This window comes from Syngnathoides biaculeatus, chromosome 10, assembly GCF_019802595.1.
Source record: "Syngnathoides biaculeatus isolate LvHL_M chromosome 10, ASM1980259v1, whole genome shotgun sequence".
Classification (NCBI taxonomy): domain Eukaryota; kingdom Metazoa; phylum Chordata; class Actinopteri; order Syngnathiformes; family Syngnathidae; genus Syngnathoides; species Syngnathoides biaculeatus.
Window position 1 is genome coordinate 17,012,447 of NC_084649.1, and position 15,247 is coordinate 17,027,693.

Consider the following 15,247-nt stretch of genomic DNA (forward strand, 5'->3'; position numbering starts at 1 on the left):
ACATATTGTGATTGTATGTGGTCTCTCAAATTAAAATTAATCAAGATTTTAAAAATCACTACCCGTGAACTCCGCTTTAGATGTGATTCTGAAGTAGCTGTAGTAGCAGAAAGGTTAAAAATGGCACCATTTAGTTAATGTGTTAGATATAATTCATCATCCATTTTCTGAGCTGCTTATCGTCACGAGAGTCACAGGAGTGCTGGATCCAATGAATACATGATTTTGGGATGTGGGAGGAAACCGGAGTGCCGGGAGACAACCCACGCAGGCACGGGGAGAACATGCAAACTCTACACAGGAAGCGCCGGGATTGAACCCGGGTCCTCAGAACTGTGAGGACATAGCTCTACAGCTTCACCACTGTGCCGCCTGATGTATTTCATACTAATTCAAATTTTTCTGTAGCTTTAAGTTCAAACAGTTTTACAATTCAATTTTAAAGGGGGGAAAAACAACATCTAGTGGTTTTATTTCATGATGTTTGATCTCGCTGTTTATTTTGTTCATTGCCGTTTGTTTATTTGGACTCTCAAATGGGGCTTCATATTTTATATCAAAGACTTTGAGATATTTCGCATCTCGTGTCATGCATTTAGGTCTGCAGGGTGGAGCTCTACATTGCTTTTGACGTTCTTTTTTTTTCTCTCTACCCTGTCAGTTAAATGGACCAGTAATTCACAACCAGTGTGCCGTTGCAAATTAGTGTGCCTTGAGGAATCTTTGAGTGTGCATGGGAAATTATAAAATTTTACATAACTGCTCAAAAATTTAGTCATTTACAAGTAGTAATGTATCTTTGTTTCTCTATTTATTCCAGTTATAGTGACATAACGAACAAATAGTGTAATTTCCAGCCTAGGAGCCGAGACTTTTTCACACGCTTTCAACACCACGGTTTATGCGGTGATGTGGCGCTAGCGTTAGCGCGGCGCTAGCGTTAAAGTCTTTCTGTGCGCTAGTGTTAGCGCATCTGGTTATAAGCCTCGGTACACAGAAAGAGTTTAACGCTAGCGCCACGCTAACGCTAGCGCCACATCACCACCAACAGGGGAAAAGGAACCAGAATAATTGGGACCAAAGGATGCCAGTACTCTGCTAGCATTAGTGCGGTGCTAGTGTTAAACTCTGTGTACCAAGGCTTGTAACCAGTTGCGCTCTGTAGGCCCGGAATTACAGTAAATACTCTATTAGATGGCATAAAGTACATGCACGTGTTACTGTGTATCTACTTTTTGTGAGATTTATGTTTGTTGGTGTGCCATAAGATTTACCAATTGTAAAATATGTGCCTTCTCTCCATAAATGTCGGAAATCACGCAATAGAACCTCCTATCTGCATCCTTTTTTTTTTTTTTTTTTGGGTTAACAAAATGCATTAAAATGCGGTTTGGTTTGTGACCCGTTCAGGGTGTAAAATGCCTCTCACACAAATTGCTACAGGCTGCAGAACACCCTCAACCCAAATCAGGACAAGCAGTATTAAAAAAATGGCCGGCTGGGTGGACTTGGATTTGGATAATTTTGCATTTCAGTCAGGGTATGGAGACGTACTGCTACATTAGCATGTTGTGCTAGCCACCACATAGACAGCAGCTATAAGATATACCAGTACTATCTAGAGTCAAAGGTACTACACTTGTCATGTTTAACATTATATCATATCTGGAGTCCCATTCACCACAGTGGCAGTGTCATATAGTGGGCATAAAATGACAAAACTCACAGAAGACATTTCCACAAGGGTAGGTCGCCACCTGGTGCGCAATTGGTCGCGTACAAGCCCACAACGGCATCAAATTTGATTTCATCCAAGGGACGATGGAGCCACATCTTTATTAACGTGTATCATCTGTACATAAATGACAGCGTCATCAGTCACCAGGTCATGCAAAGCGGTAGTTTGCGTTTACAAATATAAACAGTCACTACAAAAAAATGAAATAAAATTCGTTACTAGGTTGCCAAAAATATGGAGCCTCCAACAAAATCAAATCAATCCATTTATTACAAAATAAATAAACTCCTGAGATGTCACATACAGGTGGGTGACGAGTGGAAGTTAAAACCAACATGAAATTGTGTCAAATTGACGCGCAACCATGATGGTGGCATTAACAAATATTATTACGGCTAGGTTTAAATGTCTTATTATTTCCATGATTAAATACTGGACACACGACTCATTTTTTTCTTCTCCTTTTTGTGTCACCCATCTGTACATATAGTACATCCATCCATACAAACAAATATTCATACATACAGTCAGGTTAGTTGTTGGCAGTATGACGAGGGAGATACAGTAAGTGACACAAAACGCCAGAGCACACGAAACAGAAGAGGATGCTTTCCGGGCGAATCAAGTCTGCTGTTAATGGGCTAGCACCCATTAGTCTGGTTGGTTCTATTCAGACTCGAGTTTGTGTACGGTTCAAAACCAACGCTTTGACATTTCCGTTTGCTTTCATTGGCATTTTAACGTTGGCGCGTTCCTTTCCTGTGTCGTTTTCACACTTGAGATAAACTGAACTGAACCACACAAGAGTTCACTTGCAATGGGACCGACTCCCTCTTCAAGTGGTCTAGTGCGCGTTCCCACCTAACCAAACGGACCACACCAGCAGAGCAATTACACCAAATTAAAAGTTCCTGACAATTTAACTGTTCACAAGTGACACAAAGTGAAATGAACCGCACTGGAGTACACTTTCAATGGGACCGAGACTACCTTTTCAAGCGGTTCTATTGATGCGATTCACACTTAACCAAAGGAATTTCGCCAACAGTCACATCAGAATTCCTCCTAACCAAACTAAATATGACAAGTGTAGTATTCATCCTTGACATTTAGTGACCTCAATCACATCAGAGTTGACTTGCAATGGGACCGAGACCACCTCTTCAGGCAATTACAATAATAGCGATCAGAACTTGACTAAAGAAAATGGAGGAGTGTCGGAATGACTCCAGTTCTCTAGCAGTAGGGCGGTAACCACCACTTCAAGTGTTTCCAAGGATGGCGATTCCCACACTAGCAGAGTAGGCGAACTACCGTTCATTCATTCCCAAGAACTGTTGTGTTTTAAGGTGAGATGAAATGAATCGAACCATACGAGATGTTCACACTTGACAAAATGAATGGCGGTAACGGAGCCATCGCACCAGAATTCACTTTAACGGAACCAAACCAAGATGAAGTAACCAAACAGGACCAGCCCCCACTTGCAAAACACACCAAGACCACCGCCGAAGCCGCTTTAGTCAGCTTGTTTGGTGAGCACCAAAGTTACATCGATAGTCTTCAGGCGAACAAACTGCATTTGAAGAGGAGTCAGACCAGAGTCGATCCCAACCAAAACCAAACCAGTGAACACAACCAGAAGTGGTCTCTGTCTGTTTATCTCCTGCGCACCATGGTTCAGATGATCACGATAAGCAATTGAACCATATCCCAGTAAGTCTTAACCTACCCAAACCCAAGTGTGACCACAGCCTAAGTTGCCACATTTATTTACTTGTAGTGAGAAATACTTCCTCCTTGGCAAAGTAATCGGATTCTGCCAAACTCTGGTGTGGTTAAGCAGCTCGAAGGTGAACGTCAAAGATACGGACAGGCGTTAAAAAGACAAAAGAACTTTGGTCACAGACATTGGAAAGGAAGACCAAGATGATGTCCCGGACCAGTTGATTGGTCGTGACTGTGTGAACGAACCGCACCAATAGGGGAAAAGGAACCAGAATACTGTAATTGGGACCAAAGGATGCCAGTGTGAAAGCCCCCCTCTTTTTCTTTGTCATTTTCATTGTCAAAGACGGCAAGGAATGTCAAAAAGATACACAACTATGGACATTCATAATCATATTATTAGGGTGACACCATTCAACAGTCATGTCAAGGTGTTATTGCACTACTGTCTCAATGTCTTCTCGTAAGCATAATCAACAATTAACAATACCGTAGATAGCTCTACACAAGAGGTGAAACAAGAACTCACCAATCACGGCAACAGACATGCGTCTTTTTTCTCTTTGAAATGCATTCAATTAATACTTGTTAGGGCTGACGCTACCACATCCGATTCACCTTCACTTAGACTGCCGACGTTACTTTACCCAGATGAATTTGCGTTATTTTGAAATGATAGGCTCATTAGGTTCGCTGGCTAAAGTTGGCAGCGCCATAGTTTTTCTTTTAACATATACAAACAAGTACAGTTGTAGCGTGTTACTGCCGTGTCTCGGTGATTTTTACATGTATGTTTTTCTGTTAGCGCAGCGCTAGCGTCAGCATGGCACTAGCGTGGCGCTAGTGTTAGCGCGGCGGCGGTAGCGTTAAATTCTGTGTACCGTCTTTCTTTGTAAATATCTCGTGTTTGATGTGGGTTTTAATGTGGGCACTTGCGATTTTTACACAGCTGCGGTGTATGTACGTACCAAATGGTATTTCCTTTACAAATGTACTGGGTGCGCTCTGTAGGCCGGGAATTACGGTACATAGTATGCCTTGAAGCAGACAGGAATAAATCACACGAGTATGTCAAGGGCCACATCGCTTTATCCAGATTCTGTATTTATCCGGGCTTTTTGGGGGTTCTGAAAACACAACAAAACCTTAACGAATACATGTGTTCAGATGAAAAATACATCGGAGAATGTAACGTGTTTTGAAAAAGTATCTATGAATTGATTGGCCCGTCTGCATTGTGTGACTTGAAGGTGAATTGGAAGCTCCGGTCTCGCCCCTTCACGTGATTAACCGATGAATGAATTTCAAGTGGACTCAGGTCTAACGAACAAAGCCGTGACTTGAAAACACGATAAGGCTACAACATCTAGAGAAAGAGGGAGACAGGAGGCAACAGAAGGCAAAAGCCAACACTGATAGAGCTCCTGAGAGCAACTCCAAAGGTCATCGCAGAGCCTCTCGGAGGAGCCATGCAGACGCGCGCACGCACGCAGACGCGCACAAACACACGAAAAAACGCTAACGCCCTCACGTTGAGAGGAGGTCGGCAGGGGAGACACCAAGGCTGGATTTACACAGGAGCACATCATTATTTTTTTCTTCAGTTTTTCTTTTTTTAAATTACACACGAGTTTCACTTGACGGCCCGAAAAATGGATTTACTGCGAAAATCACGAAGGGAAACCATCAAATATATTATTATCATAAGTTAAAATGCGTATAAATCCAGCCACTTCATGAGCAAGTTATGTCACGGATAAAAGATAGGGGCTTTATAGTTTTGTCTCTCTCGAACGATATATGTGTACTGCATACGTACTCTATGTACAATCTGTCTGTGTTTATAATTATACTTTCATATAATTCTGTTTCTTTAATGTGCTTTGGGAAAATAAATATACTGTATTCTGCCGTATACTATGTTATGCTACTCTAGGGTATATCAGTGACATAACTCATAACTCATCATTCCACCTATTCTGGCACAGCTACATGCACGGAACTTCCGAACCGGGGGGGGGCGTCACTGTTTCACTCGCACAGACCAGTTGACACGCGGGATGGACGGACAGAGGGAGTACGGCACGCTTAAAATTGAAAAACACAAACGTCTCAGACTGCGTCACATTGAAATGTCCATCAAGTCACCGTTGGCCAATGAAGAGTGGGGGGGGGGGCGCAGCGGGGAGCGGGAGGTTGGCGGAAGTTGGTGTTCTAGTCAGAGAAAAGGCTGGCGAAGGACTTCCGGATGTTCCGAATGGTCTCGGCCTTGGCCTCGTCTTGGCCGTCGCCCCCTCCTCCGGACCCGGACACGCCGCGGAAGAAGGACGAGTCGCTGAAGGCGTTGAAGGCATTGGTCAGTGACTGGGACTTACTGGGAAGTGAGGAGAGAGAAAAGGGTGAGGAGGGCGAGGAGGAGAGGATGCGCGGAAGGGGAAGGAGGGATGAGGAAGGACAACACACGATGGGAAACATTTGAAACAGAGACACTCGGACAGTCACAGTAATAATGTCGTAATGCTACAACAAATAAGTCGTAATGGTGTGAAAATAGGGCGGCACGGCGGCTCAGTTGGTAAAGCAGTTCTGAGCGCCCGGGTTCAATCCCGGCCCGGCATATGTGGACTTTGCATTTTCTCCCCGTGCCTGTGTGGGTTTTCTCTGGGCACTCCGGTTTCCTCCCACGTCCCAAAAACATGCAACATTAATCGAACACTAAAAATTGCCCCTGGGTGTGATTGTGAGTGTGGCTGTTTGTCTCCATGTGCCCTGCGATTGGCTGGCGACCAGTTCGGGGTGTACCCCGCCTCCTGCCCGTTGATTAGAGCCCTACATCTTTATTTTTGTCAAAAACCCCACTTTTTTCTTGTATTTCTTTACAACTTCACGCTTGTAAGATTAGGACCTAAAAAATAAAACGTGACCGTCTAAGGCGGAAGTCATCAGCGCTTTTGTGACCCCCACCAAGCTCACCAAGTGAGATATTAATTATTGTGTGGTTAATTAGAAGCCAAATGGAGCGGCAAGCCGGTTTTGTTTATGTTTCAGATTAAATTGATGTTTTAGCGTGGTCATCTAGTGCGCTGTCGACAAGGCTCTTACTTGAGCAGAGGGTGTGTTTTTGGCTGGTCCTCCAGGGGCTCAGCAGGGTCAGTGGCAGTTTTGGGCTCAGGGTTCTGGGACGGAGAGGGGGGCTTGGCCTGGGGCTGAGCCTTGGCCGGAGACTGGACATTTGGCGGCGACTGGCTGGCTTTGGCCGGCGACTGGACCTGCGCTGTGCCGGGTGACGGGGTGGCATCCGAGGTCTCGGCGGGCTCTGGGTTTTGCGGGGCGGACTGAGGTTTGGGTGAGGCTCTGGGAGGAGGCGGCGTTTGGGGCTTTGGCTGCAGCTGCGGTTTGGAGTTCCTGCGGACAGGAGGGATGGGCTTGGCCGGCGGGGCGGGTTTGGGTGGCAGATCCTTCGGCTTTCCCGGAGCTTGGGCCGGGGAGCCCGGGGGCTGGGGCTTGGGCTGCTCCGTGGTGGGAGCTGACACTGGAGGAGAGGCGGCGGCCAAGGCCACGGGGGAGCCCGGACCTGCTGACTTAGCAGGGGAGGACGAAGAAGCTTTGGCCGGGGCGACGCTGGAAGAAGCGGAATCTGGAGTAGGTTTTGTGACGGACGGCGCTCTTGTCATGGGGGGAGGCCTCTGCACTGGAGGCTTTGTGACCGAAGCAGATTTTTGGACCGGGCTTGGCTTCTGAGCCTGTGCCGGTTTCTGGGCTTGACCTAGAGAACCTTTCTGGGCTTGGCTGGGCTTTGATGGAGGCTCGGAAGATCTCTTAAGTGTGTCTGATGGTGGCTCTGCACTCGGTGCTTTGACTGATGCACCTAAAATTGAGACAAAAATAGTTATTAGATGAGGTTTGTTGCAAAATGTTACATTTATGGATGGAAAATTTTAGATGAATTGTACTTGTCAGAGTCATTTTTAATGCAACAGATTTTTCGAGTATTTTTCTTAGACAGTAAACCTTTTACTCCATTATATTGCGCTATATTCCATTTTCTACTTTAATTATGATTTATTATTGCTTGTGCAAACTATTTTGTTTGTCAGACTTGTGTCACATGACAACAATTCAACATATAAATATGAATGTCATTTGACTCCATTTGACTGCACGCAAGCGGCCCTATTTTTGTAGACCGCATAACATATACCCAAGTGTTATCATAATGGGGAGGCACGGTTGGCGAGTGGTTAGCACATCTGTGTCACAGTTCCAAGGACGTGGGTTGAAATCCGGTCTCGCATGTGTGTGGAGTTTGCATGTTCTCCCTGTGCATGTATGGCTTTTCTCCGGGTACTGCAGTTTCCTCCCACAAACAAACATGCATGGTAGGTGAATTGAAAACTCTAAATTGCTCGTATGTGTGAATTATGTTTTTTTGTGTGTTTTTTATTTTCATATCTGCTTTGCAATTGGCTCGTGACAAGTTAAAGCAGTCAGTTAGGATAGGATAAGAAAATTGTCACGTATACAAATAATTAAGTGATGTGGATAAACTGCAACTTCCATCCATCTATTTTCCAAGCCGCTTATCCTCACAGGGGTCACAGGAATGCTGGAGCCTATCCCAGCCAACTTCAGGTGAAAGGCAGACTACACCCTGAAGTGGTCACCAGTTAATCGCAGGGCACATGGACAACATCACTTAGCGCACATTGAACAGACGCTGCTAAGATCTGTCAGGCATGGGTACATTTACGTCATCAGTGACTCACAAATTGTGACTTTATTCTCATAAAATAGTATTCAAAAAAGAAAAAAAAAAGACTTTCTTCTAATAGTATTATAACTAATTCTCAGTCTATTTTTTTCCCCCACAAACATTTAGAAAGATATAAAGATAAATATCATAACCAAAGCGTTTCAACAGCATATACCAGCAGAGGGCAGCACAGCATTACTGTATATCAGCAAGTGACTTGTGGCCAGCTTCACGTTTGATTATGAAGGAAGACCCGTTGCCGTCATAAAAATACATTTAATTAGATTTTTTTTTTCTTTTGGGAACTGCAATGTATTTGTAGTCGGATGATGTATGAAGATGAGCAGAAGTCAATTACTGCATGATGGTGCAGAAATTGAACAAGTGATTTAAAATAAAAACAAAGTGACCTGGAATACAAAATACAGATGGCGCTGAGGGGTTTCTGATTGATTTTTTTTTTTTTTTTTTTGTGGATGAGTTGTATTTATACTGTGTGGTATGTGATAATGAATGAGGCCTACATTCTCATACTGATAGAATATTTGAAAAATAATCATCTAAATACTGTACATGGAATATAACCTCGAAAAGAGTATGCAATGATTTTCTTTAAAAATACAGTATTAATACACTGGCATTAAATAGCGATACAGTTTTTTTTCCTCAAGTTTAAAAAATAATATATCTATCTCATAGTTGTTTGATGTTCAAACATGTTATTTTACCTTTCTTTGGTTAAATACATACATACAATACATAAATATGCTTTTGTAATATGGGAATTGCTGGAAAATTATACTCAGTGATTCCTACCTCTACTAATGACTGTAAGTGGAAATTGCAGGATAACACAAGATCCAACTATTTAATCAATTATAGTGACATCTCAATACAGTGTGCTTTTTTTCAATACACTCTTAGAGAACCACCTGCAATACAACACGGTCATATTAATAGTAATAATAATAATAATAATAATTCATTGACAGTGTTCACAGAACCTTGAGGTTGTGGACGCTGGCCTGTGGTTCTGCTTGCATCTGGCGCTCCGTCTTTAATGCCACCACCCTGGAAGAGAGAAACGCCAAAGCAGTGTAAGAGCCAATAGGAATGGGGAACAAAAAAAAAGAAAAAAGTCTTGAATTGAATCATCTGGAGTGCTACATGAGCTACCTGCAGAGGCACTGCTGCTGCGGCGGCAGTCGTCTTTTGGCCTTGAGGGGAGCGGGCGGGCGAACGGGAAGCAGCGGATGTCTTGGCAGCGAGGGTCTGGGCCATCTTAGCCAGCACCACCTCGGATATGAGTTGGCGATCCTCTCCCTGGTGATCGCCGACCAGCTGCATAGATGAGCCCACCACCTGAAAGCGCAATGGAAAGGATTGCCAGTCAAATCAACGTGTGCATTCTCGTGATGTACGTGTTACATTTGGGTAAGGTGCAGTTAGACCGAGTCTAATCCAGCATATGACACTAGCTCTGCATGTGGTCGATCATCATCTTTAACGAGAAACCCAATTTTATAAGTTGTTCGAGATACAGCTCATTTTTTTTGTCTTCACTTGTGAGCATCACTAAACGTTGGCAGCAAACTACGCAAACATCATGTAGTGAACACCTGCCATTCCCGGTTGAATTTTCTTCTTAAAACAACAATAACACGTATTTAAACGAATTATAAGTCAAAAGTCAGCTATCTTAATGGTAGTACACAATATAAAATGGCACAGATGGGCTAACGAAAAAGCATTCTTTTTTTTTTTCTTGTTATAACCCTTTAAGCAATGGATACTTGAACACAAACAGTGCAGCAACATATGCAGACTGACAAAATAACACTTACGGGCATATATTCATTATTGTAGGGGAAAATGACTAACATTACTGCAGCGTACTGAGTCACTCATTTGTAAATCGTGTTATTTTTAAAAGTAATTGTTTCAGAAATTTTTCATCATGTACTATAGTTTATGGTGGAATTTATTAAAATTTCACGAAATTTGGATTGACAGCATTTTCATTCACTTTAATGAGGATTTGAGAGGCAGGTGTTTTGAATCATGAGCATGGTGACGGGACGAAGGAAACTCTTAAATCAAGGCACCAACTACTGTGTTTTCTATTCAATAAACTGTTGATTCAATTGTAACATTTACACCTCCAAATCTTAACATTGTATAGTAACTTCCTTATTGTGTGACTGCCATTGAGTTGAAATGTGAGTACATAATTGTTTTTATTTTTTAAATTGAATTGTAAGGCAGCAGTGCTCGCGGCCATCACAGCCTCCCTTTCAGACGATGGCAGATGGGTACAAAAACAAACACGACGATGAGAGAGGAAAGAATAAAAGAAAAGGTCAAAGCACGCAATGCACACATTTATATAGGATGAATGTACTGTTTTCAAATGTCACCGCAGCAAGCAGGTCATGTTTGGAGATGAGGAGGAGACTCGTGACCTGTAAAGTGCAATTTGAAAGCCATTGCGTCATCCCATCTTCTTCGTCTTTTGCTGATTCTTGCTATTTTTAATCTTCCACACAATTTTCATGCCTCATTGATCCACAAAATTTGCTTTTTCCCTTTCTGCCGATTTCCCCAATGCGGCTTCAGGTTTACCAGTTAATGACTTTTAGCTCAATCGCTGTCACTGTCTGCAATAGTCGCCCGTGGGGCCTTCACTTGTGAGCTCAGTACACGGGCCAGTTACCTTCTTTACCTGCACCCAAAGATGTGCAGCTTCAACCACATCTACCACCAACTGACTCTCAAGGATCCACTGGTCCCTTGCTATTCTATTGCTTCATTGCTAAAGAAGCTCTTATCAACGTCCGCATTGTTAGTGCAAACATCTGCCAGACTATAAAACATTGTGGAATAGCAAAATATGCAGCAATACACCTAACGGTGTTTGTGTGTGTTCCATTTGTTGCGTTATAGCTGTAAATAGCCGATCGTAGCTGAAGTTGGGGGAAGCTCGTTTCAAATGTGCATACATAATCATTTCAATAAAAGCAGTTATGGTTTAAGGGGTTCTAGAGGGATCAAAAATTATTTACCGTAATTTCCAGCCGATAAGCCGCGACTTTTTTCACACGCTTTCAATCCTGTGGTTTATGCGGTGAATTATGCGGCTAATTTGTGCATTTTTTCTAATGGCCGCAAGGGGGCACTGGAGAGGGAAAAGTAAGAGTGACACGGGTGGAATATACGTGCAGAGGAAGTGACATTTACCGGTCCGGCCCTGATAGCGCTGCACTAGGGTGTTACTGCTGTGTCTCAGTGATTTTTAACGGTGTGTTTTTTTAACTGGCTTTAAGGTAGCTCGTTGTTCCTTCATGTTGGCCATAATGCCGCCTCGTTGCATTGTTAGACATTGCTTCAACACTCGGAAGGATGGATTTACCCTTCATAAGTTTGCAAGAGACCCGATTCGTCGTGAAAAATGGATTGCACGGGTGCAAAGGACGAGAGCTTCTTGGGTTCCAAATAACAGGTAGGTGTGAATACAGCTACTAAAAAAAAATAATAGTTTGGGGCGGACAACATTATTCGTCTCAAATAATGTAACAAAAGATCCGCGTACGTGTGACAGGGATGCTAAGTGTGTCGATGTGCGCGTCGGACGGCTCCCGCGTCGGGCTCACCCGCAAAGGTTGCCGTGTCGGCTCGCCGGTGAAGGCTCCCGCGTGCTACGACAACGCCGTTAAGCGGCCCGGCTCGGGGCCGTGATAAGACACCTCAGCAGCGAAAATGAGCCTTGTCGGCCGGGGTAGCTTGTCGCGGCGCTGGGCCGTGACGGAGATGAGCCGTCACGGAAGTGGATCGGGGGGGGAGGTGGTATGGCCGTGATGGCATATCATCTGAATATGGCTCGAAACAATAGCGTAATATTGCCCAGGTAACTTCACTCGGTTGTGAGATTTTCTCTTCTTCGAAAAGAGCTATAATGTTATATGTATTTTTCATTTCACTGTCTATTTTAGAATGTTTATAGGGATGACACTTGACCTTTAAAGACTCATAGGGATGACTGGTTGTTAATCGACACTTGTGGTACAGCTCGTCTGTGACCCCAACGATAAGCACAATGAAGATGGATATGTGGACGTCTCCATGCACGACATACACACAGAAAAGCGTATGAATTGCTGCGCCATGAGGTGAAATGCTTTTTTTGTCCTTCACAGGCGCCTGTTTTTCTATACTCTGGGCTCTGCTTTCACAAGTAGAAGCGGCAGGGCACATTTCCCGTCGAGAGGACAAGAGCCAGCCCATCTTCAAGGCTCGGTTGTCATTGTTACGAAATCCGTGCTTGCCATTGGCCCGGCAAGCTTATGCGATAGGTTGAGGGCCGTCTCACTTGCGTGGGGGATAAAAGGGTTGATTTCAGCAAAACAAAAATGCTTGTAAAGTGTTGCAAAGGTTTTCATCCTTGGGGTATTTTTCTGGAGTGTCACAGAAACATATATTAAGACACATGGGAGCTTATTTTAATTGTTAAAATGATTTGTAATGTCTATTTTAGTACCTAATATTGAATTTCCGACGGTGTATTGAGGTTGAATTGGTTTATTCCCAGACAGACAATCTATTGGTCCCAGGGGTGTAAATTAGGCCAGGTAAGCTAAATTTAAGTCTCCAGAACCTCATATGTCCCACTGATGCTGCGCACACATTTTTGTCCAGCCACAAAACATAAATACTTTGAAGTGGCTCATTTACGGCGCAATTAAATATTCCCAGTGACGTTTCCCCTCACCTCGGTGATGTAGTCGTTGCCGTCTTTGCCGCATATGGCTTTGACGGCGCAGATGTCCAGGCCGCCAAATATCTCGGAGCAGGTATCGACCCACAGCTTATACCTGCGGTGAAGGCAAACGTGCGATAGGACAATGTGAGACGATGGTGTGACTCAGTGTGACAAAACGAGATGCCACACATGACAGCCGGCGGGACATCGCGAATGTCGCGCTCACTTGTCTGTCATGGCCACTTGCTCCAACATGGCCGAGCCTGTGTTGCTCTTCCAATTACCAGAGATGGATGTTCGCCTGGAAAAGGAGGAGGACGTTGGAACGGCGTCACAATTCTATTGGATGTCAGTTCCAGTTATGTCCAATGTCATCACAAACACGCATGCATCAATATGCCCATTTCAGACAGAACTTGGGCACACTTGTTGCCTTTTCATGTGAGCCAACTCTTCTTTTTCTTTCGGCTTGTCGCGTTAGGGGTCGCCACAGCGTTTCATCTTTTTCCATCTAAGGCTATCTCGTGCATCTTCCTCTCTAACAGCCACTGTCCTCATGTCCTCCCTCACAACATCCATCAACCTTTTCTTTGGTCTTCCTCTCACTGTTTTGCCTGACAGCTCCATCCTCAGCACCCTTCTACCAATATACTCACTCTCTCGCCTCTGGACATGTCCAAACCATCGAAGTCTGCTCTCTCTAACCTTGTCTCCAAAACAACCAACTTTGGCTGTCCCTCTAATGAGCTCATTTCTAATCCTATCCGACCTGCTCACTCCGAGTGAGAACCTCAACATCTTCATTTCTGCCACCTCCAGTTCCGCTTCCTGTTGTTTCTTCAGTGCCTCCGTCTGTAATTCGTACATCATGGCCGCCTCACCACTGTTTTATAAACTTTGCCCTTCATCCCAGCGGATACTCTGCAATCACATAACACACCAGACACCTTCCGCCAGCTGTTTCAACCTTCTTGGCCCCGTTTCTTCACTTCATTTCCACACTCTCCATTGCTCTGTATTGTTGACCCCAAGTATTTGAGGTCGTCCACCCTCGCTATCCCTTCTCCCTGGAGCTTTCCTCTTCCTCCTTTGCCCCTCATATTCATGCACATATATTTTGTTTTACTTCAGCTAATCTTCATGCCTCTCCTTTCCAGTGCATACCTCCATCTTTCTAATTGTTCCTCCACCTGCTCCCTGCAGATCACAATATCGTCTGCGAACATCATTGTCCAAGGGGAATCCAGTCTCACCGCTGCCCTCGTGCATGTCCTGTACTATTCCAACATATTTCTCCGCTACACCAGACTTGCGCATGCAGTACCACAGTTCCTCTCTTGGTACTCTGTGTTAGGCTTTCTCTAGGTCTGCAAAGACACAATGTATCTCCTTCTGACCCTCTCTGTACATTTCCACGAGCATCCTCACGAGATCCAACACAATCGTTTTATGACAATGACACACATTTAGACTGACACTTTCATAATAATTTCATTAAAGTAGTTGTACAATTGTCTTCATGAGCATTTAATTACTCAACTGCAGAGAAATTGGAATATGTGGGTAATTATTCAGCGGTGTAGCCAGAAATGCAAATGCAATAAACCAACGAGGCGAATTAATGAATACCTCTGACAGCATTATTTGATCCACAAAGGCAGAATTCTTCTATAAAGCATTACACATTGGAACTAAATAGCTTGCTGCTACTTACATGTACGCCTTATAGTCGGCGCCGATTTTCTGGACTCTGATATCATACTTGGCGTCGATGAACGGCTCCGTCGTGCAATAAGTTTGAGTGATGGCCACCACGCTGGCGATATCCTGGAAGTCGCTCACATTGTCCACTTTGACCTGAGAAACACGTGACGTCTATCAGTATGCTTGAAATGTTTTAACACTGTGACAGATAGTAGGAGGATGAACGTTGACATGGGGCGCCAGCTTGATGCTGACTTCATTAGCACTCCCCCCGCCCCCACAGAATGTGACAGGACAACATTGGCATATGTCAAAACAATAACCCAGTCCATCTTAAAGGATGACTCGCCTTTCCCATTCCGGAGTGGGCGTGTCCGATCTTCACCACGACAGGGAAACTTGGTGTTGTAATCTGAAAAATGACAAAACAGTTCAAACGATAAGATATAAGAGCACCGCAGCAACACACAGTTGAACTGTTTGAGAAAAAACAACACTCGTCCCTCACATTTTCCTTGTTTAAGGAGGTAAAAAATATTTCATTATTAAAGTGTCATTTCTGTGAAAA

General features: G+C 44.0%; 1 protein-coding gene across 2 annotated transcripts in view; it reads right to left on the reverse strand.

Moving 5' to 3' along the window:
• Window positions 1-1,832: 1,832 nt before the first annotated feature.
• Window positions 1,833-15,247, reverse strand: part of syn2b (synapsin IIb) — an 82,588-nt gene continuing 69,173 nt past the window's right edge. For both annotated transcript variants that reach the window (XM_061833694.1, XM_061833693.1), the window contains exons 6-13: window positions 15,029-15,091; window positions 14,690-14,832; window positions 13,202-13,276; window positions 12,985-13,087; window positions 9,396-9,581; window positions 9,224-9,290; window positions 6,569-7,334; window positions 1,833-5,840 (exon numbers count right to left, since the gene is read on the reverse strand). In XM_061833694.1, the coding sequence (XP_061689678.1) occupies window positions 5,681-5,840; window positions 6,569-7,334; window positions 9,224-9,290; window positions 9,396-9,581; window positions 12,985-13,087; window positions 13,202-13,276; window positions 14,690-14,832; window positions 15,029-15,091 (1,563 nt within the window). In that variant the 3' untranslated portion in view covers window positions 1,833-5,680. The remainder of the gene's footprint in view (window positions 5,841-6,568; window positions 7,335-9,223; window positions 9,291-9,395; window positions 9,582-12,984; window positions 13,088-13,201; window positions 13,277-14,689; window positions 14,833-15,028; window positions 15,092-15,247) is intronic.